We start from the raw sequence: 23,251 nt of genomic DNA, 5'->3' as shown, positions 1-23,251 counted from the left end.
GGTTTTTGCAGCTCAGAGTTCCAGTTATGTCTCTTCACAGGCTAGACCCCTGTTTCAGCCTGGACTCAGCCCTTGCCTTTCCCCAGCTTAGTTCCTTTGTTTCTTCATTTCTTCAGGTTTTTTCAGCAGTCTTCCTTCTTGGGTGGGGAGGCAATGGAGAAGAGCCTTGATTGACTCACTTCTCCGCCTTAAATAGGATTTACATAATATGGGAATCTTTTGCTTCCAGTGGAAAAATACCAGCAGTGTCCAAGATGGTACTCCGTACCAGGTGACATTATCACATGACCTTGCAATGTTAAGGCAACCATGAGACAGGGTTTACTTGTAACGTCCATAGGAAGGAACTCCAGGAAAATGAGAGATCAGCATCTGCAAAGACCCATTCTATTGTCTTTCCTAATGGCTCATCCAGGCTGATTGTATACTGTCTGGTGAGTGTTTCCCAAGTGTAACCACCATTGTAATTGTTACATAGTCAATATTCCTAACTTCAGATACAGAAGTGATACGTGTATACAAATAGGTTTCACTGAATATGATTATCCTAACCTTTCCAATGATATCTTACATGACCCATCTTGCATAAAACACATCTTAGTTATGCCTTATTTATATCATAACAATATTTCTTTGAAGAATATGGGGTATAGCATCACAGGATGATGTCCAATCAGTCCTCTTACCTATCAGGAAACCTACTACTTGCAAAACTGACTTGTAGAAGAGGAAACATTGTCATTCCTGATGTTCTTGCCACTCTTTTCCAGCCTCAGAAGTTCTGATGTCCAAAATCCTAGACTACCTGTTGGACTTAAAGACACAGGGTCTGTCAATGAGCTCAGCAGAGTACACTTAGCAGCTATTAAAGCCTTCCTCTCACCTACTGAGAACTTCTGAATTTTAGCCCATCTTACCACTATCAGATTCCTTGCTCCCTCATGGGACCTTAATTTAATTTTCAGGTCCTTAAGGAAATCTCTCTTTGAACCATTGGCTACCTGTTCTCTCAACACCTCATTCCTTATAACTATCACTTCACTAGATGGATGGGAGAACTCAGTGTGCTCATGACAGACCCACCATTCACTACATTCTACAGAGACAAGGTCACATTATGTCCCTATCCTTGTTTCTTCCTTAAGGTTTCTTCATAATACTGTATTAATCAGGAAATCCATCTACCGGAGTTCTACCCAAAGCCTCAGGTCAGAGGGGCTCTCAACTTCTACTTAGAACCAAGGCCTTTAGGACATCTCCCATATTCTTTCTATCCTCTGCTGAAAGATGAAAGGGCAGCTCATTTCCATGAAAAGATTATCAAAGTGGGTCTTAGGTTGCATCTTAACATGCTATGAGCCTGGAGGAATACAGCCTCCTCACAGAGTGAGAGTACAGTCCACAAAGGCTTGGTTAACATCTCTAGACCTTCTGAAAGATGTTCCATAGCAGAAATCTGCAGGACTGCAACTTGGTCCTTCATCCATACATTTGACAAGCTGTACTCTATCGTACCTGCTTCCAGAGCTGATGCATTTGGTGACACAGTCCTCCAATCTGTCTTGGATTTTCCTCCTCAGCACCCACCTCCACTTGAGTTACTGCTTGGTAGTCTCCCACGGTGGAGCACCCATAGGGACATATACTCATAAAAGGAGGAGAGGTTACTTACCTGCCCAGTAACTTGAGTTCTTTGAGATGTTTTATCCCTATGGGTGCGCCACTGTTCCCATCTGTATTCCTAGTATCAGTCAGGTGTACAGAATACCAAGTGTCTGTATTACATTTCAGAAATATGTACATATAGAAAAGAAAAATATTGAGCTCTTTTAATGTTAAAGATTTTATGCCTGTATTTTCAAATGAATGTTTTACTGTGGTGATAACCAAGAGGGGAGTGGAGGCAGGGAGTATTTTCACAGCTTTGTCAAAGTTATTTCCTAGAGATTTGCTGCACTCTGGTCTTTGACAACCTTTCCTCCTGCCTCAGTTATTTTGCCTTCTCCTATTTCTTTATTATTAGCAACTCTGCCTTTGCCCAACCACCTAAAACTTTGGGTATGAAATCCTGGCTCTATTGAAGTCAGTGGGGCCAGGACTTTTTCCCAGATGCTTTAGTTGTACTAGTGATCTCCAGCATTCCATTAAAAATAAAATGTCACAACTAAAATTTGGATGTACCAATATGGCATTTATTCAGGAACCTCCAGTGAAATGTTGACAGGTAATATATGTTTTAGCATCAGAACTATGTATGAATGAACAAACAAACATAGGTAATGATTTTGGTACCCAAATTTGTGCCTTTCAAATTGTTAAAAAGAACAGGTTGCACAACAGAATTATGTTGTTGAATACCTGTTCATTTAACTATATTAGCTTTCTGAGCATTTAGCTCTTGAATGTGGTTTATTGATAAATTGGATCAAAACTTGGAAAATTATTAGAGACACATGAAAACCTTCTAGAACCCTATCCTTAAGACTTCAATACTTGAGTAACTCACTTGAAAACATTTTGGTGTTGAAGGTTATGTGACATCACATAGGAATCACATTTTTATTTTGTGGCAGGCAATATGTATAATAGGATCAATTTTTGTAATTTGGGAATAGAGGTGGGAGGTTCCCTGTATATCTACTGATGAGCAACCTTTCCTCTCTAACCTCAATATTCTGGATAGATTGAATTATGGTGTCAGCTGAGTGAAATATATGAGCGGTGGTTATACAAACAGGATGTTCTGCGTTGCAACTATATTTATCCATTTGTCCATCCTTTTCTAAATCCCGAGCTGAAATCTGTCACTTCAAATAACTTAGTTTCACAATACAGCTGTTATTGTGTGTCCATCTGAGATCTGCCTCACTATGGATAGGTGTAGTGTGTGTATTTTGTTTGAATTTGCATTTGTTGTCATTCTTATTCATAAAGGATCAGGAGAAGTAGTTGGGCATCTGTCAACCAGACAGTTTACAGAGCTATACTTCAGCTGTTTTTCTGAAGGTTAGGTAGCCAATCTAATGTATTGCTTTGTAGTAGTGCTGTTTAGTAGTAGTTCACAAAGTGTGTATGAGGAGGAATAAACTTTATTTGATTTCTTTTACTATTGGATTTGTAATTGTTCAAGGATTTTTGATATTCCAGAGAAATATGACAGGTTTCAGAGTAGCAGCCGTGTTAGTCTGTATCTGCAAAAAGAACAGGAGTACTTGTGGCACCTTAGAGACTAACAAATTTATTTTAGCATGAGCTTTCATGAGCTACAGCTCACTTCTTCGGATGCATAGAATGGAACACACAGACAGGAGATATTTATACATACAGAGAACATGAAAAGGTGGAAGTATGCATACCAACAGGAAAAGTTTAATCAATTGATTAGAAAAAGTCTAATCTCAATTGATTAGACTTTTCCTGTTGGAATGCATACTTCCACCTTTTCATGTTCTCTGTATGTATAAATATCTCCTGTCTGTGTGTTCCATTGTGTGCATCAGAGAAATATGGAGTCGCCTTAATTGAGATCTTCAAAAAGGCCACTTGTTAACTTAAAAGCAGCTGTTGGAAGAGGAAGAGCAGCCTTAGTACTAGAAGAAGAGCTCAGTGCAGAGAGAGAGGAAGAGAATGGGCTCGAACCAGGGAGAAGGTAGGTACCCACTCTATGTGGGCAGGGCCGGGACCACAGACCGGCAGCAGGATGAGCCGCTCAGCCCACTGCCAGTCTTGGGTCCCGGCTGCCAGCCCCGCTCAGCCCGCTGCCGGTCTGGGGTTTTGGCTGCCAGCCCCTTGCCAGACGGGGTCCCGGCAGCCGGTCCCACTCAGTCTGCTGACGGCCTAGGAGAACGGAACCCCAGGCCAGCAGCGGACTGAGCAGGCCAGCGGCGTAAGATCAGCATTTTAATTTAATTTAAATGAAGCTTCTTAAACATTTTGAAAACCTTGTTTACTTTACATATGATAATAGTTTACTTATATAATATAGACAGAGAGAGACCTTCTAAAAAACATTAAAATGTATTACTGGCATGCGAAACCTTAAATTAGAGTGAATAAATGAAGACTTGGCACACCACTTCTGAAAGGTTGCCGACCCCTGCTATAGAAGGAGCCTTCTGCCAAGGGATGTAAGTCCAAAGGGGTGGGGAGAAGAGAAGGATAAAAAGCATCAATATTCTTAAGATTAACTTTTTCCCTGAGGTTAGGAAAGTGAGGCCCACTGCATTTTTACAGTGCCAGCTTTAAATCATGTACACGCCACAGATGTTCAAGTATAGCTCTTGTATTTGTATTTAAACCAATACAGAGAAAAGCAGCAAGTAGAAATCACATTTTCCTTCTTTGAAGCATGGGGGAGGTATGATGGTTTGTCATTGTTTTAAAAGTCCCACTCTGTGTCTCTTTGATTTGGGCAAAAACACCCAAGCTCAGGCCTGCTTGTTCTTGAGGGCAGTGGCAAGAATTGCGGTCTATTGTGTTGGATGGGAGGTGGCAACAGTGAAAGTAAGGAACTCCTTGTTTGTTCTTTTACCTGAGGGGAAAAAACAAACAGGATAAAATAGTGCTGTACATACAAGTCCACTGAAACACTGTGTACATCTTTACTAAAAGTGCATGAAGAGGTATAGCAGCAGCCTTGTGTGCTATAATGCTGGAGAAGGCAGAGTTTGAGACTAGCTTCATCACTCCAGAGTAGATTGACCATGAATGTTTGTAAATTTGTAGTCAAGTTAAATGATTAGCTTGACTTAAAATGTGGTTTTTCAACCAAAATATCTCAGTGGTTAAGCTCACTTCAATAAATTTTAATCCTTTAAATAAGCTTTCAGATTTCATTTAACAGAGGACACGATTGCTGTGTTATGTGTTGCACAAGATTCTAGATGATATGACATTTTGTAAAAGAGCTGTCTGCAGCATCCTGGCTGTTAGAGGGTGATTTTACTTTACAACTGCTTTTACTTTACCCAATTTTTTAATATTTTGCCATTTACTTAGGCTGCAGTTAACCCATCTCAACAGTAAGAATTTAGTACACTCACCTGTTTGAAGAAACTGTGTGACAGCAAACTGCTTGCTGATGGCCTGGATCATAAAATAGAAAACACAAGATTATGTTTTGAAAATAAGCGTTGGTGTTTGTGGAAGATGCCAGATTGACCATGCACTCTAGGCCAAGGCTTCTCAAAGTCAGTCTGCCACTTGTTCGGGGAAATCCCCGGTGGGCTGGGCTGGTTTGTTTACCTGCCGCGTCCGCAGGTTCGGCCAATTGCGGCTCCCACTGGCCGCGGTTCGCAGCTGTATGCCAATGGGGGCTGTCGGAGGGGTGGCCAGCACATGCCTTGGTCCGCGCCGCTTCCCCAAGCCCCCATTGGCCTGGAGCAGTGAACCGCGGCCAATGGGAGCCGTGATCTGCCGAACCTGGGGACGTGGCAGGTAAACAAACCGGCCCAGCCCGCAAGGGGCTTTCCCTGAACAAGCGGCAGACTGGCTTTGAGAATCACTGATCTAGACCCTACGGTTATTTGTCCACTGAACAAGTGCAACCTGAACAGAGGCAGCACAAGCTTCCTTCATTCTGTGCCTCAACTTTACTGTGAGGGCATTACTAGAGGCAGTGAGTTCATTGATCCAGTACATTCAATTTTCAGCCTCCATAGTAGCCACAGAGTGTTAGAGGGATATATTATCCTGTTGAAATCTAGCAGAATTTAACAGTTTAAACTAGTTTCTGGAACTAGCCCTTCCTGAGTCTCCTTCCCAAACTGTGGTTTTTCGAACGTGTTTTTAGAAACAAGCAATCCATTATCCAAGAAAGCTTCAGAATCACTGATGAAAAAGGATTTTAAAAGCATGTTGAAGATCATTCTTCAGACCAAGACAATGTTGGCCTGGCACTTTGACAATTTACTATTGTGAAAAGAAACCCAGATGCACTTCATCTTAACATTGAATTTGTCAGTTGTATACAACTTAGTAGATTCCAAGTTCACCTGAGATTATGCTATATCTTATGTTAAAGTGACAGTGAATATTAGTGTTCAGAAGTAAGTTACCTTTTCTCAGGGTCCTGTTGCAAACAGAGTTCTACCAAGTTGTGAAAAGCAGGGGAAAATGTTTTTGAGGAGGGAGTTTGCAATCTCTCACTAGTCATTGTGTGCGTCATGCTTTCACCAATTCCAGAATCCACACCTGACTGGGAATTCTTCATTCTGGATTCCACACGTGGGAAGGTATTTATATCCCAGGGACAATAAGTGGGACCTTTCAGCTTATGCAGCAGCATCTGGTAGAAGAGAAAGACAGTATAAGAGTCCAGTGGCTGTATTAGCCTCTAGGGGCTGTGATGAATTGGCAGTATGTTTGTACAATTTATAAAATCTGATTGATATTATGAAAAACTGCTCTATGTGGATCTACCATTTCTGACAGGTTCTATAGCAACTGCACAGCAAACAGGACAGTGGGCAATACCTGAGGTTAACCACAGTACTTAAACCCAACAAAGATTATGCATCCTTAAGAAAAACAGTTTGAGCCTAACTCTCTGAAGAGAGGGGGTAGATAGGAGTAGTGGAAACTTACCCAAAAGACAGAATCAAGGAAGCCAGGGGAAGTGTGTTGTGTTTAAAACCAAACCAGACAGGAAAAGGAAGCCTTGGACAGGAGAGAGCAAGGTCACAGAAGCTGTGGGAGAGATCACCCACCATGTAACCCCCTGTACAAGGCAAGGGATACAGGCTGAATATCTCTAGTCCTGCACTCTCTGGTCTGGCAACATCTGGGGTCTGGCATGATTTTAGTTAGCTGGATATCTGCTTACCATGGGTGGGGCCAAGTTTCCTGCGATCCAGCAAAGTCCCGCCAGTCCTGGCTCTCAATGTTCTGTGCTGTTATTTAGTTCTAATTGACCCCTAAATATGTCTTCTAGGAGACCAGCAAGTAGTGGCAGTGTTGGTAATGCTGCTAAGCGTAAGCATGTGTCAATATCCATACAGCAAAAGGTGGAATTGCTGCAGAAATTGGAAAAGGGCACATTGGTATGTGCCTTGTGTGAGTTTTACAATATAGGGTCATCTACAGTGTATGATTTGAAGAAACAAAAGAATCAAATTGTAGCGGGGTGGTCACCTGCTCCTGCCCTGAAGGGCTTGAAATCAGCCCTGGGAGAGGGCTGCTGCTAGAAAAAGCAGCAAGCCTTGGCTGACTGGGGAACCAGCCACAGATGTGGCCACACCCCAATCAGGGCCCAGCTGGCCCTTATAAGAGGGCAGTGGGCCAGGAGCACAGAGAGTCCCTCTCTAGCAGTAGAGAGGGGAGGACCAGGCTGCCTGGGAAATAATAACTGGAGATATACCAATCTCCTAGAACTGGAAGGGACCTCGAAAGGTCATCGAGTCCAGCCCCCTGCCTTCATGAAAGGTACCGGAGTAGAGCAGTGCTGGGGAATAGGGCAAGGGAACCGGGGAGCTCCTGCCTGGAAAACCCCCAGGCTGCAGGCCTTGTCTAAGGCCAAATAGGTACTAGGAGTGCAGCCTGGGGGTAGGCAGAGGCAGCAGGTTCAAACCCCCCTTGCCGGTGATGAGTGGCATTTATACTGCAGTCTGCCCCAGTGAACGGGGACTAGATCGAGACTGGCAGTAGCCATAGTCTGACGTGAGGTGGATAGAGGGTGGGGGTTCCCCGGGGAGGGGAGACCCAGATCTGTGGGGGAACTGCTGGGAGGCAGCACCCCGGCCTGAAAGGGGCACTGGGGTCCAGGAGGGACTCGGGCCCAGCAGCAAGCGGGACACTGTCCTGAAGAGGGTGCTCCGGAGGCTGGAAAAGCTAATTCCCTGGATGACCAGGGTACGTCCCACCCTGTAGTGCTTGAGCTGGCCAGGGATTTCGGAGAGGAAAATTTACTAGACTGGATGGAAGTGGACAAAGATGAACCAATTGTTACTCAAATGATGGATAAAGAAATTGTGCAAATGGTACAGCAGGGAAAAAACAAAGATAACGAAGAAGCCAGTGATGGTGATGAAGAGGATGATGAGGATGTTGCAGAAAAAATTTCTATAGATAAATGGATTCAGTTGGCAACAAATTTAATAAAAGGACTGGAGCAAAGACATTTCATTTCTGAGCAAGAGATCATGTCGCTCTACATGATATGAGAAAAACTCATTAAAGAAAAACCAAAATACATAAGACAAGCTGGAAGATTGGTTAAAGGTAGCGAAGAGCAGCGGTGAGCAGCACTCTACAGTCGAAAATCCTGTATCTCCACTTCATCTACCCCAGATATACCTACAGCAGAGACCTCAGATGTAACCTGAATGTAATTTGAGTTAGCAGTTCTTATCACATCACTTTCGAAGCAGAATTCAGGCATCATTTTAGGTGAGTAAATTATAGATTTACCTGTATTATTATCTTTCTTTTTCATATTATTTTATTTTTTTATGCTTTATCTACATATCTCCTTGTGTCAATAGAGTAAAATTGCGTAACAACTCTAACACTTTGTTATGAAGAGAGCCGGTAAGCCTTGGCTAGGTGGTGTTGCAAGCATTGTTCTATTTATTTGCCTCAGCGAGATAAAAATAAAGAGAGACCCGCTCGCTACAATATTGACCTCCCATGGTTTGGCAAATTCTCTGGTTCGGCACTGGTCAGGTTCTGAGGGTGCCAAACTAGAGAGGTTCAACCTGTACCGTGCCTTCCTGGATATCAGTGGTCCCTAAGGACTCCCAGGGGAAGGGTGAGCTAGAAAGTGGCATTGTGGTTAAGATGTTTGTTTTGTATGATCTACTCTTCTTGGCTTTGTATGATTTAGTGTGTGAACTGCTTCTGGAAGAGGGTGTGTCAGTATGGGAGAGTCCAAAGAGTCATCATTGTGCTCAGAGGAGCTAGGCAGCTGAATAAGTGGTTCCTTCTTTCAGAAGTGTGTCACACGTGTGTGCCTCGGGCAGGGGTTCTCAGGACAAATGTTTTGGTGGCCTCAGAGTGCAGCCACCAACTCTTGCTGTTGGCCGCTCTCACACTTTTTCCTAAAATACTTAATTAGCTTTAGGAAAAACAAATAAATATGCACATATATATGTCCAAATCATTATAATTTTTTTTGGCTAGCTAATCTGTTGTGAAAAGTGATAATAACAAACATACCAGTATTGCTTCTCACAGCAGACTTACTCAGTCCTGTCAAGCCTCAGAATAAATTAAGCTCTGGATGGCGGGGTCGGGGGAGACAGCAGGGGCCAGGAACAATGGGGGTGGATGGGAGGCAGTGTGGGGCTGGCGCACGAAGCCCTGTGGCCAGAACCTGCTACCCCACTGCCCTGCCACTCCAGAGCTGAAGCCTCAAGCCTCAGCCCAACAGCCCGCGGGAAGGTGGGGAACTCACCAGCTGCCTGGTTCTCCAGCACTGTGCCCCAGGTGTTTCCAAAGGGGGGACAGGGCCCAACCCCTGCTGGCACCAAGATGGTGCATCCAGAAGTAACAGGGAGGGGCCACTCATGACTTTGGCCCCAGCATAACAGCTCAGGAGACTGTAGTCGCAAGAAAAGCCCTGGTGGCCACATGCAGCCACGGTGGTCGCATTTGAGAAACACTGGCCTAGGGCCCATAAAATTGTGGTAGTGGCTGCACTTTGGTCAAGATCCAGAGACAGAGTTTTTGTAATAGGACCTTTCAGAAAAACCAGGAGTTGGAAGCTCCTTTGACCTAGGAAGCAGCATATATGTTTGAAATTTTAAAAAAGCGCCACCCTTTAATATATTTCGTAGTAACTTTATTATTAGACAGTATCTGTAAGAGAAAAATAGTCCTGTGAATGAAGTTTTGAGAAGGATTTAGGAGTATTTAATGTTTTACCTTTGCACAAGGTATATCCTGAAATGGTACATATCCATTGGCTAATTCACATGCTGTTATCCCCACACTGTAAATGTCAGACTTCACATTATACCCATACAAATCCTGTGGGAGAGAAAAAGCATTATATCAACACACTGGGAACTACTGAATATGTACTGCAAAAATATGCATATGCAAATATACTGTAGATATAATACAGTTTCAGGACCCAATCCTAATATCCCATAGCCAACAAGTTGTGGGTGAGCTGCTTATATAAGATTGGACCCTCTGACTGTAAGAAAGATTTAATGCACACAGCTCTTGTTAATAGATTTCATAGTTGATATTTGTACTGAAGAGAGAGTTAAATCAATGCAATTATTTTCAGGTTTCTATGGGAAAAAAATGTGTCCATTAGGATCACGTCTTTTAGAACCTTTGTAACAAAGAGGCAAGAGGTAAAGACATTAAGCTACATGGGTCCACCATAAAGCCACAATTTATTTTAAGGTTCCTAAACATGTTGTACACTATCTAGTTTGGAAGTTGCAAATGAATAGCCTTTATGGCTCTTTCACGAGACTACTAAGTACAAACTTTAAAAAAAGGAAACGGCCATCTCCAGAGACTCAAGGCAAAATTAACTGGTTTATACTGTACTGACCTGTCTCAGTATCTCAGGACTCAGCCAAGGAAGTACTGAAGTACTAAGATGGGGAAAATCATACACAACCTTTGACCTCTGTCCATTGTTAACTAAACTGTAGATATGGTTTAAGCCAGACAGAGAAACCAGACCATCCCCTGAAATCAGAATGTGGCTAGCTTTCATATTCCTGAAAAAAAGTGATAAAATGTAGTTATAAAAAAATCACTCAAATGAATGTTACTTATTACTACAGTAGAAAGCCTGCCATATATTTATAAAATATTTCTGAGATAGCCTGACCACGTCGTCATGCTATAGCTGACTGAGACGCATGTTAAAGATGGGTGAAGAGAAACTATATAAACACAATCTCTTATCCAAAATGCATGGTTAAAAAACCCTGACTTTGCCATCTGAAGCTTTTATATGGTGTTCATTCTAAAAATTGGAGTTTTTCCTATATATAAGATCCCTGCCCCCAAACAAAAAAATGTTTTGGGTACACACACACCCACGGTGCCTCACTGAAAGAGTTTTGAAATCGCTATTTGAAAAGGTAGATATCAAAGCTAAGGTTCTGCATGCCACCATAACTATGTCTCCATTAGCATTCACATATACTGGCATACAGGTATTATAATACAACAAATTAAATTCTCCCCAATAGTCAGTTTTATTTGTAGTCACATACTCCCTAATGGAGGAGACAGTCAAGCCAGCATGTATGTAAAGTATACATAGGTCCTCCGTCTGTGTCAGTGAACATAGTACTCTGGCACCTGCAGTCAATGAGTACAGTGAATGGGGGCATCCACAGAGTTATACAAGAAAAAATGAGGTACATATATTGGGGCATCTGCATAGAGAGGTGGTCAATGTGGAATAATTGGTTTATAATGGATTTGGGGGGATGGGGAAGGAGACATTCTCTGAACTCTATTCCAGAGTTAAGATACAAGATGCTGTTATCTCTAGAGCAGGGTTGTGTCTTTAGCTAGTGTTCGGTGATTTGTATGTCAGATACAGTGAACACTGTATAAGAGAATAGATACAGAAGAATGAATGTTGGATATGTAAAGGGTGGGCAGAAATATAAAGTTTCTGGTCTACAGACTGAGGTGAACAAGGACATGGAGTCCAAATTAAGGTTTGTTTTCAAATTATTCCTATGCATTTCAAGACTTGCCTTATTTTTTAATCTGTAACTTCCTAATAAGGCCCTATTTTTAGTTTATGGTAAACATATTTCCAGTTTTGAAGCAGCATCATTGTGCCACTTCAGATTTCTGGTAAATTCACAGTTTGATAGACGCTTCAAGTTAAGGAACCAACAAGAAGTTTGCTTAAGACCAGACTGTTCTTGGAGGTAAGAATTTGTGTAGAAAGATAGAGAGATAAGAGATAAAAAGATAATTGGAGATATACCTATCTCCTAGAACTGGAAGGGACCTTGAAAGGTCATTGAGTCCAGCCCCCTGCCTTCACTACCAGGACCAAGTACTGATTTTTGCCCCAGATCCCTAAGTGGTGCCCCTCAAGGATTGAACTCACAACCCTGGGTTTAGCAGGCCAATGCTCAAACCACTGAGCTATCCCTCCCCCCAAAACTTGTAGGAAAGTTGACTTCCACTATAAACCATGAAGTCTGATATTAAATAGTCAGAACTAGTATAAGACAAATGTGGAGGTTCTGGACAAAATTGTTACTTTTAAAAATAAGATGTTAAGAGAAGTTCAGGCTTTTTAGAAGTCTTTGGGAAAAGTGAACAATCTTTTTGGAGTTCCATAGCTCAAAAATACTTTCACCATGAATCCTCCTCTTATTAGAAGCCATATGAAAAGTTTGAACAAGTGAAGCTTTTTAGGAAACTGGAGTTAGGCTTCAAGTGTCAGCTTTCTAATCTTTAAAAAAAAGTTATAACCATAACTAGGAAGTCAGTGCTGCAACCTGTTGACTAATATACACTGGCTAGCATACATATATAATATGTTGATAATACTACCCCCAATATATGTTCCAAGCATTTCAGTATACATAATATTAAGCATTAATATAGCAGTTATATAGCCCAAATTGGCCTGTACCTTTATTATAATTCTGTTCACTTATGCTAAGTATTCCATAATAGCTTGCATTAGCTGAAGTAAACTTTGGCTTTCAAAGATAGGAAAATTGTCAGTATCAGGACATTTAATAGAATCATAGAATATCAGGGTTGGAAGGGACCTCAGGAGGTCATCTAGTCCAACCCCCTACTCAAAGCAGGACCAATCCCCAGACAGACCTATTTATCCTGCTACAAGCCTAGGAGGTATCTTTACACTCTTTAGTACCTGGAATGCATGGGTTCAGAACAAGAGATAACGGGGTACACCATGGTACCAGAAACAAACAAGATAAAAAGCTTATTAATTCAATCCAGTTGCAGGTGATGTATACAGTTCCTTTTTCTGGTAAACAAGTAAGTTATAAAAAGATGACTTCAAGGATGTAACTTTGGGGAGCACACCTTCTGTGTAAGGTGAATGTGTAATATTGCTGCACAGGACTGTCCTTTGGAGATTGGCATTGTATAGAACATATTTTCCTGTACCATATTAATTAACCTGACAATGGTTATTTGGACTCTTGATTATATTTCATAACAAACAAAAGTGTGGTAAAGCAACTGACTATACAATTTATCAACAAACTCCATAACACTACTGAAAACTTAGAGTGCTTTACATCTCCAAAGCATTGTATAAACAGTAAAAGATGACCAAGCAAGTGCTCCCATTCATCCAGCCCCCTGTAAAAGAACAATTAAATTGAACAGCAACACATTTAGAATGGATAAAGGGAAGTTATTTACAAAGCATTATAGTTCAACCTCTGCAATGTACTGCTGCAGAAAGTCATTGGGGCAGGAAGGCTCAAAAGTGATTAGACATTTTATAGGAACAAAAGTACTATCTTCAGCTAAACTAGCTATGCTGGAGAGCCTGGAGGGTATCAAACCAAGAAAATGCTCAGAGAAGGGCATGTCTACTCCACAGTGCTGAACAATTTGTGAGTAACAAGAGAAATGGGTGTTGAAAGGGAGCTCCCCTTCCTCTAAAGCAATCAGGCATAGGCTTCTGGTAAACTGAATAGACTAATGAGTAGCTTCAGTTTGGAAGCTTGTGTGTTGCTATAACTTCTTACCTATGGTATTAATTGTCTCATACCTGTGAATGTAGCCATTTTGGTGCATATAATTTAACCCTCTAACTGCACCAAACAGAATGTTTCCTATCAAAGCTTCACTCATTCCTTCAGGGAAGTAGGTCCTCAGTAGGTGACTAGCTGAATCTGAAAAGAAAAAAAAAATCACGCTAAGCATTCGGGTCTTGTTAGTGACAAATCTTTATTCCTACTATAACACAGCACTCTCTCCACTGTTCATGTACCCCCTAGAAGAAACATTGTTCTCTCTTTATAATGACTTATACAGGGAGGCAACTGCTGATGAAGAAAGTCACCTCAGTCAGAGTATATCACTGAAAGAAAGTGATTCTTCCAGTAGTAAAAGATCACAATGAAGCCTACCACATCCTAAGTCATGTTTCCATGAACTGGAAACCAGCTCTTTCACCTGTATAGCCAATCCACACTGCCTTCCAAGAGAAGCAAAATTCATAAGGCTGGCACAGAGGAACTAGGACACATCCAAGCTCTACAAGAGAAGAGATGCTGAAAGGAAATATAGAATTGCTCTGTCTCGTGCTCTTCCATAGCCACACACCTGGTGTTAGGGACTGAACTATCTAATCCAGAGTTAATTCAGTAAGCTTTTTCCCAAGTTGTAGTTACAATTCTTACTGTAGGCCATGAACGGAGAGATGACCCAAAGCCAGCTGCCAGTAGTAAACACTGTCCAAAGTGTCAGTATGTTGGGGTGCTGGAAAAAGTGGGATAGCACCACCTCATTCTAGAGAATTAAACAAAAGTGAGTACATTATTTGGAAGATAATTATCTTGCCAAAACCTTAACTACACAGGTCCTCAGTAACTTTAAAAAAGTCAGTTTTGTAAATGCAGTTCTACTAGCTAACAAGTTTGGAGTCCCACTATGTAAATTGCAGATGCTTTGCACATCCTGCAATGGAAATTCAAACAAACTGTTGAAGCTTTCAATGTCTATCTGAACTTCTGTTTGTTTATTATTAATTCTGAGCCCCTATTCTAGTGAAGAGCATAGAGTTTGTTTCAAACTGGGATTCCTGCATGGCTAGAAATTGTTGTATGGCAGAAGACTTCAGTTTATTTTCTAGTACCTTATCAAGAAGCCACTTAATTTAGTTTGCACCAGTTCATATAACAAGGCTATCTCTGGTACTGGTTAACTGCATATACTCACATACATTATATTTTCTGTCTCAGACATCTATATAAGTCCCACTGTTTTACCTGTAAAGCTTTCAAATGTTCTTCAGAGCAGCTTTCTAAGTCTGTGATCCTTACAGCCACAAGCGTTCCTGTAGGTGTGTGTCGGGCAAGGTAGATCGAAGTTAAATTGTTGAATCCTCTTCCTATAACCAGAAGCAAGCCAACTGCCTTTCGTTAACGTTATAAAAGGTAGTTTTAAAAAGAACCCACAACATTGCTTCTTCACTAAGAGTAGGTCTATACTTACCTGCCGGGTCGACGCGTAGCGTTCGACTTCTCGGAGTTCGAACTATCGCGTCTAATCTAGACGCGATAGTTCGAACTCCGAACGCGCTCCCGTCGACTCCGGAACTCCATCACCACGAACGGCGGTGGCGGAGTCGACAGGGGAGCCGTGGACTTCGATCCCGCGGCGTCTGGACAGGTAAGAAGTTCAAACTAAGGTAGTTCGACTTCAGCTACGCTATTCGCGTAGCTGAAGTCGCGTAACTTAGTTCGACCCCCCCACCCTAGTGTAGACCAGGCCTTAGTAGTCAAACAGTCCTAGAATTCTAACAGACTGCTGCTGACTGCAATGAATCTATGGCTTTAACGGTGCAGTTAACAGTGCATTCTTACATGTAACATCAGCCAGAAAACTAGCCAAGCCATGGTTGTTGCTTCTGTTTAGTCTAATGAAACTTGTTTAAGCAAGTCTTATTTCTGAGGACCAATAAAGTATCTTACAAATGTTGACTACTTTGCTGATGTCCAACTTAAAGAACTATCACCACTGGCAATCATTCTAAATATAGAGATGCAGTACAGCCATCTTTAGGACCATCTACCACGCCTGTTGACTGATAAGCAACTGTCAAGTGCCACAGCCACCAGAACCGCAATGCTGATTTGCTCTCTACTATATTTACAGTCAATGTAACTGATTTAGTGTGGTCACTTATTAAAAAAAATATTAGCAGCAAGATGAGCGGAAAATCTCTTCAAGTTGGAATAGAGATTTCAGATTCAGGCAGGTTTTTGTGTATCTTTGTGAATTTCTATTGTATTTCTTTAAACATTAAGTGAAATTCACAACACTAGAAAAATAATCAGCTAAGAACAGAGGTCAAGAAGTGTGCAAACATTTAGAGAGATCTTAAAATAGTTTTGGCTGGCTCTATAACAAGGAGAACATATGTTTTCTCAGCTTTTAGTTTTTCCCCACAGGGGACTTTTTTTTTTTTAAATATATATAAAGAATGGCCATTTGCAGGAAAAATCTTGTATGGACAAAGCATATTTCAGCATAGATTTAGATTACCTATTTCCACCTGGAGTTCATAATGGGAGACGTCAGAAGAACAAAGTACCGTTTCATCTCTTGCATATGGATAAATCCAAGATAACTCAGGTTCATCTGCCTAGTAGTAAAAGGATTAGTTTTTAATATTGGTACACACATTTGTGTATGTAAAAATAAATAAATACACACTAGTGCAAATGTGTGGATGGGAAAAATCAAGCACTCAATTTTTGAGATTCAAGAAATTACAGTTCTTCTTTGAGTGCTTGTTCATGTCCATTCCAATCAAGGGTGTGTGTGTGCACGTGCACAGTAGCTGGAAGATTTTCCCATGGCAGCATCCGTCAGGTCGGTCTGGGCACCCCCTTGAATCGTGCCTTTAAGGTGCTCAGTATAGAGCCCTGCAGACCTGCCTCCCCCTCAATTACTTCTTACCTCCAGTGATGGTTAGCTGGAACTTCCCTGTGATCTTGTCTCAGCAAGCACATTTAGCAGTCTATATACATAGTTTTCATTAGCTCTGTAGGTTAATTAAATAGTTAGTAGCCCTCAGTGTTAGATTAAGTTTCCTTTGGGGCATGGGTTTCCCCTCCTAAGCTCTCTCGGTGCTGGGGCATGCTGGGATCTCCTGGCTTCAAAGCCTGCAAAGCCTGCAGCAAGTGTATGCCCAGAAGCAATCCTCACACTTCATGTTTGAAGTGTTTAGGAGAGAGTCATCAGAAGGCTCGTTGTGCCATCTGCAAGACCTTTCGGCCCAGGACATCAAAGGATAGAGATCAGTGCCTGAAGGTCCTGTTAATGAAGGCTGCACTCAGGGCCAATCAGAGGGAGGGCTGGGAGGGCCATTTGGCCTGGGCCTCAAGCTCAAAGGGGGCCTCAAATTTAGACACTTATCAAATGCCAAAAAATTAAGAAGTTTCGCAACGTGTTTTTATGCGCATCCCTATCAGACCAAAATGTGACGCACCCTCTCAGCTTAGAGCTGCAAATTTAAGCAAATAAGAGATGTGATTTGGTAAAAGACAATTTTTTGTTAACTGATATAGTTTTTTTCATATTAAAGAGTTAAAAATGTTCATAAATATTAATAAAAATATATAAGTTCTGATGGCACAAGATTACACTGTGATGAACATGTCCTCTCAGATCAGCTGATTATATAAACAAACCACTACTAGTGGCTGGTGCTGGATCAAGTTTGTGTAGAAAGGTAGAGAATTGTTACATTTTAGTGTCTTTATAGTTTTACATCTAGTTGACTAAGGAATTATTTATGTGTGAGAATTTCTCGTTATCATCTTCATATGGTAACTAAAAGAGGTGACTGCTTGGTTGGTTGAGCCCTAGCTTGGTAGCTTGGCCATCATCATAGGCTTTTATAGTTTATAGGCCCAGATTCAAGGTGAAAATTTGTGAGAACAACCTTGTACAGTGAGTTTCATGAGGACATACATTTGAAATTTTTTGGACATTATCCCTCTGACTGTATCCATGTCTGGGTTTACTATATATATGTCATCCCTTTGTCTTCAGCTCAGCCTGTTATATTATACCTTCCATGCTTGAGTTTTGATTCAGTGATAAGGATAATAACGTGACTGACTGTTTCATTTTATGTTCTTAATTAAGTATTCCTTCATTTTATATATTTTCAGCATTTGTGTACATGTTTACAGTAGAAGATTTCAAGTGTAGATAGGCTACTTATTTACAGCAGAATATTTCAAGTGTGGATAGGCTACATATTTACTTTAGAACATTTCAGGTGTAAATAGATCAAATAGATCACTATGAAGAGGAGCTCTGAAAATGGTGCAAGCAAGAGAGGCGAAAACAACTGAGTGAAGCAGCAGCTAAGAGCTCAAAACCAATAACTTCATTTCTCAAACCACTGGAAAACACACCTTACCCAACAAACAATAGCACAGATAATGAAAACTCTGCAACTGCAACAGGTGATATTTCAATGCCAATACCTGAACACGAGGACAGTAATCAATAAGGAGATGTGCCAACAGTACCAGATGCAGCAGAAGATCCTGTGTATGATCAAGAAACTCAACAGCAACAGGAAGATGTAGATCTTACACAGAGAGAGCAATTCATGAGTACTACAAGTTTGACTGTAACTGACATTGGAATTAATGACAAGAGCAATGCTGCCCAAATGCAATCTTTTCTTCAAATTAGGTGTTTTGAAATTCCAAGTAACATTTCACAAGATGCTGATAATTATGCTTTCCTTACTCATCTGCTGACAAAAACTCTTCCAAATGGTGAGACTTGCACAAGAAACTGGTTACGTTGGAGTACGGTGAAACAATCTCTGTACTGTGCACCCTGCTTCATTTTGAACAAAAGCACTGAAAATGCATCAGTTCTCTTTGATCAATCAGGATGGAGCATCAACAGAGGTTGGAGGAAGTTGAAAGACCGAATACCATCACACAAAGAAAACTGTGTTGAATGGAAATCAGCCAGTAGGGCAGCATCAGCTGAAAATTCAGTTGAGAATTTACTCTTGACTAAACTCTCTACAGAAACTAATAACTGGAAAAAACTTCTTGAGCGCATCCTGAATGTCATTCTTTTTTCTGAGCGGGGATTAGCTTTCTTTGGTTCCAGTCAACATATAGGTGATCGTGCAAATGGAAACTTTCTAGGCATAGTTGAGCTCCTCAGCAAATATAACCCACTTTTATCAGAGCATGTTAAACGTGTTCGAGAATTGCAAGAGAGTCAAAAGCACATGTAAGTCCATTATCTCTCCACACACATACAGAACAAGTTTATTGAGCTATATGGGTCATTCATACAAACTACAATTCTTGATGAGATTTGAAATGCCAAGTATTTTTCAATCATTGCTGATGCCACTCCAGATTGTTCTCACAAGGAACAGACTACTATGGTTATTCGATATGTTAAGTTTGTAGACAGCTCAAAATTTTCAATTGAAGAAAGGTTTATTTTGTTTGATAATTTCAAAAGAAAAACTGGAAAAGAAATTGCAGTTCAAGTACTAGCAATTCTAGAAGGTTTTAAGTTAGATTTTCAAGTCTGCATTGGTCAAGCCTATGACAATGGATCTAATATAGCTGGGAAGTACAAAGGTGTAGAAGCAGTTCTTCTTCGAGTGCTGTCCCTGTGGGTGCTCCACTCTAGGTGATGGTGCGTCCCGGCGCTGTCGATCGGAGATTTTCGGTAGCAGTGCCTGGTTGGGGCGCATGCACCCAGATGGTATCTCCCATCTAGTTGGAATCTTCCTGAGTGCATGCGCCCCACACCCTCCTCAGTTCCTTCTCAACCGTCCTCGGCTGAAGACGGGACTCGGAGCAGTGCTGCCTTCTCTTCCCTGATCTCTGTAGGAAACATTCACAATATCGACCCACCCCTCAGGACAAAGACCTTAGACGCCTTGATGTCCTGGGACGCAAGGTTTATACATCCTCTACACTACAGTTCAGGATTGCTAACTACTCTGCCCTCCTCGCCAGTTATGATTTCGATAATTACAATAAGCTTTTCGAATTTGCCTCCTACATACCAGAGGACAGAAGAGCAGACTTCAAATCAATCCTGTCTGAGGGACAATTAATCTCCAGAACAGCCCTACAGGCGTCTTTAGACACGGCGGACACAGCAGCCCGTACTACCGCAACTGCTGTGGTTATGCGCAGAACCTCATGGCTCTCTGCATCCGGCATTCCTAAAGAACTCCAGACTAAAGTGGAGGATCTCCCATTTGACAAGGACAAACTTTTCTCCCAAAAAACTGACGAACTCCCTCCATACCATGAAGGATTCCAGAGCGACACTGCGCACCCTGGGCATTCAACCATCTCTTCCCAAGAGACAGCGATACCAACCCTACCAAAGAACACGTCAGTATTATCGCCCTCAATCCAGACCGTACGACACAACTCGGAATCGTAATAGACCTCCCAAACGCAGACAAAATCAAAACCAAGCCACCACCTTCCGTCCACAGGGCAATAAACAACAGTTTTGAAGCTTTGGTCGAGGGTCTGCACGACCACCCCTTGATTCCACCACTTACTTTCCCATTTGGCCACCGCCTCCAGTATTTCCAACATGCCTGGCAGCGGATCACACAGGACCGCTGGGTCCTCGAAATAGTTCAGACCGGTTACTCCATTCCTTTTATTTCCTACCCTCCTACCCATCCCCCTTCCCCGTCCCTCTTCAGGGACCCCTCCCACGAGCAATTACTTCGCACAGAAGTGGCTCACCTTCTGCAATTAGGCGCAGTGGAGCCTGTGCCTCTGCAACACCAGGGGACAGGTTTCTACTCCCATTACTTTCTAACACAGAAAAAGACCGGGGGATGGAGGCCTATATTAGACCTACGCCGACCTGAACAAATTCGTGAGGACACAAAGATTCAAGATGGTCACACTGGGCACAATAATACCCGCATTGGATCATGGGGGACTGGTTCACAGCCCTCGACCTACAAGACGCTTACTTCCACATATCAATTCATCCAGCTCACAGACGGCTTCCTACGATTCACAATCGGTCACGATCACTTCCAATACCGAGTTCTTCCTTTCGGACTTCTCCACGGCTCCAAGAGTTTTTTCCAAGACCTTAGCCGTCGTTGTGGCTCACCTCCGCAAACACGGAGTCACACTTTTCCCCTATCTAGATGATTGCCTCATCAAGGGCGACTCCTGTGGCGACACACTTCAAGCCACACGTCCACCATCTCCCTCTTTCACAGCCTAGGTCTCCAAATAAACACCCAAAAATCCACCCTGATACCCACGCAACAGATAGAGTTCATTGGAGCTCATCTCGACTCAACCCAGAGCAGGGCCTCGCTCCCATACAACAGATTCCTCACTATCACACAGCTCATACGCACACTCTCTACTCGTCCAGGACACAAGCAAGAATCTGCCTACAGCTCCTTGGTCACATGGCAGCTACCACCTTCGTGGTTTCAACATGCCAGGCTACATATGAGATGCCTCCAGGGCTGGCTCAACTCCAATTTCAAACCCAGCAGACATCCCTTAGGGATGCTGCTAACTCCTCCTCCCAATGTTATAACTTCCCTACAATGGTGGACAAGTCCAGAAAACCTCTGTACAGGGGTTCCCTTCCAGCAACGATCCCCAAACGCTCATGCTCACCACGGATGCTTCCCTGATAGGTTGGGGAGCGCATCTAGGAGAACACAAAGCACAAGGTCGATGGTCTCCATCAGAGACGCATCTACATATAAATCTCCTAGAACTCAGAGCAGTGAGGAAAGCATGCCTTCACTTTCTTCCCCTTATAAAGAACAGATATCTGCGAGTTTTAACAGACAACATAGCATGTATGTATTACATAAACAGACAGGGGGGTGCCAGATCACATTCCCTCTGCATGGAAGCCATTCGACTCTGGAATTGGTGCATACAACATCGAATACAGATCATCGCCTCCTATCTACCAGGCTGCCACAACACTACTGCCGATGCACTCAGCAGGCACTTCTCCACAGAACACGAGTGGGAACTGCACCCCACAGTACTCCAACACCTTTTCTCCCACTGGGGCACTCCATCAATAGATCTCTTCACCACGACCCGAAATCAAAAATGCCCCCTGTTTTGCTCCAGGGCGGGACTCGGGACTGCATCCCTAGGGGATGCATTCCTCATTTCATGGAACAGTTACCTCCTGTACGCCTTCCCGCCTATCCCTCTACTACACAGGGTTATTCGGAAGATCGCGGATGACAAGGCCCAGGTCATCCTTATTGCCCCGGCTTGGCCAAGACAGACGTGGTACCCTTACCTTCTCCGCATGTCCTCCCGTCACCCATGGGCTCTCCCCAACAGGCCAGACCTCCTTTACCAGGACAACGGGCGGGTCCTTCATCCCCAACTCCAGAAGCTCCACCTCACGGCCTGGTTCCTTCATGGTTCCAAACCCATGAACTAGCTTGTTCCGAGCAAGTCCTACATGTCCTCCTGCACAGTAGGAGAGACTCCACCCGCAAAACCTACCTTCAGAGGTGGAAGCGCTTCGCTCTTTGGTGCTCTCATAAACATTTAGCACCCAACAATGTGACCCTTCCTAACATTCTAGATTACCTCCTCGAACTAAAACAGGACGGACTTTCGCTTAGCTCCATCAAAGTGCACCTGGCGGCGCTTACCACCTTCCACGAACTATTGGATGGGTACTCACTCTTTACACACCCCACCATTAAACGCTTTCTCTCTGGCCTGCAAAATCTCTACCCTGAAATTCACACAACAGTGGCTACATGGAATCTTAACCTCGTTCTTCATGCTCTCATGAAACCTCCATTTGAGCCCTTGGCTACCTCCTCTGATCTCCATATGTCTATGAAGGTGGCTTTCCTAGTTGCCATAACATCAGCAAGGAGAGTTGGAGAAATAAGTGCCTTGATGGCCCACCCTCCATACACAATCTTCTCCAAAGATAAAGTCACTTTGAGACCGCATCCTCAATTTCTTCCTAAGGTGGTATCGACCTTCCACCTCAACCAACCTATATATTTACCAACTTTCTACCCCAAACCTCACAAAACGCCACAGGACGCAACCCTGCATACTCTCGACGTCAGGCGAGCAATTGCCTTTTATTTAGACAGGACTAAACCATTTCGCAAGTCTCCACGACTCTTTCTTTCAATTGCCGAAAGATCAAAAGGCACGGCTATTTCTAAACAACGCCTATCCAAGTAGATCTCTGACTGCATCAGATCCTGTTACCGTGCGAAGAATCTTCAACCGACTGAAGGCGTTAGAACTCATTCCACTAGAGCCATGTCGGCATCCATTGCCTTCCTACACAACGTTCCCATTCCCGATATCTGCAAAGCAGCTACATGGTCATCTGAACACACGTTTGCAAAACACTATGCTTTAATGCAAGACACCACGGCAGACACACTAGTAGGTCATACAGTACTATCTTCAGTACTCCCTGCCGTATCTCCAAAGTCCCACCAACCGTAGTGGGTACTGCTACACATTCACCTAGAGTGGAGCACCCACAGGGACAGCACTCGAAG

The 23,251-nt window shown here is 42.7% G+C and overlaps 1 protein-coding gene across 2 annotated transcripts in view; it reads right to left on the bottom strand.

Moving 5' to 3' along the window:
- Positions 1-4,266: 4,266 nt before the first annotated feature.
- STRADB (STE20 related adaptor beta) overlaps positions 4,267-23,251 on the bottom strand; it is a 33,611-nt gene continuing 14,626 nt past the window's right edge. For both annotated transcript variants that reach the window (XM_045033004.1, XM_045033005.1), the window contains 9 exons: positions 16,207-16,306; positions 14,928-15,049; positions 14,340-14,448; positions 13,706-13,829; positions 10,511-10,682; positions 9,862-9,966; positions 6,057-6,286; positions 5,043-5,085; positions 4,267-4,531 (listed from right to left, as the gene is read on the bottom strand). In XM_045033004.1, coding sequence (XP_044888939.1) covers positions 4,379-4,531; positions 5,043-5,085; positions 6,057-6,286; positions 9,862-9,966; positions 10,511-10,682; positions 13,706-13,829; positions 14,340-14,448; positions 14,928-15,049; positions 16,207-16,306 — 1,158 coding nt within the window. In that variant the 3' untranslated portion in view covers positions 4,267-4,378. The remainder of the gene's footprint in view (positions 4,532-5,042; positions 5,086-6,056; positions 6,287-9,861; positions 9,967-10,510; positions 10,683-13,705; positions 13,830-14,339; positions 14,449-14,927; positions 15,050-16,206; positions 16,307-23,251) is intronic.

Source organism: Mauremys mutica, chromosome 10 (genome assembly GCF_020497125.1).
Source record: "Mauremys mutica isolate MM-2020 ecotype Southern chromosome 10, ASM2049712v1, whole genome shotgun sequence".
NCBI lineage: Eukaryota > Metazoa > Chordata > Testudines > Geoemydidae > Mauremys > Mauremys mutica.
This window is presented reverse-complemented; position numbering and strand designations above follow the sequence as displayed.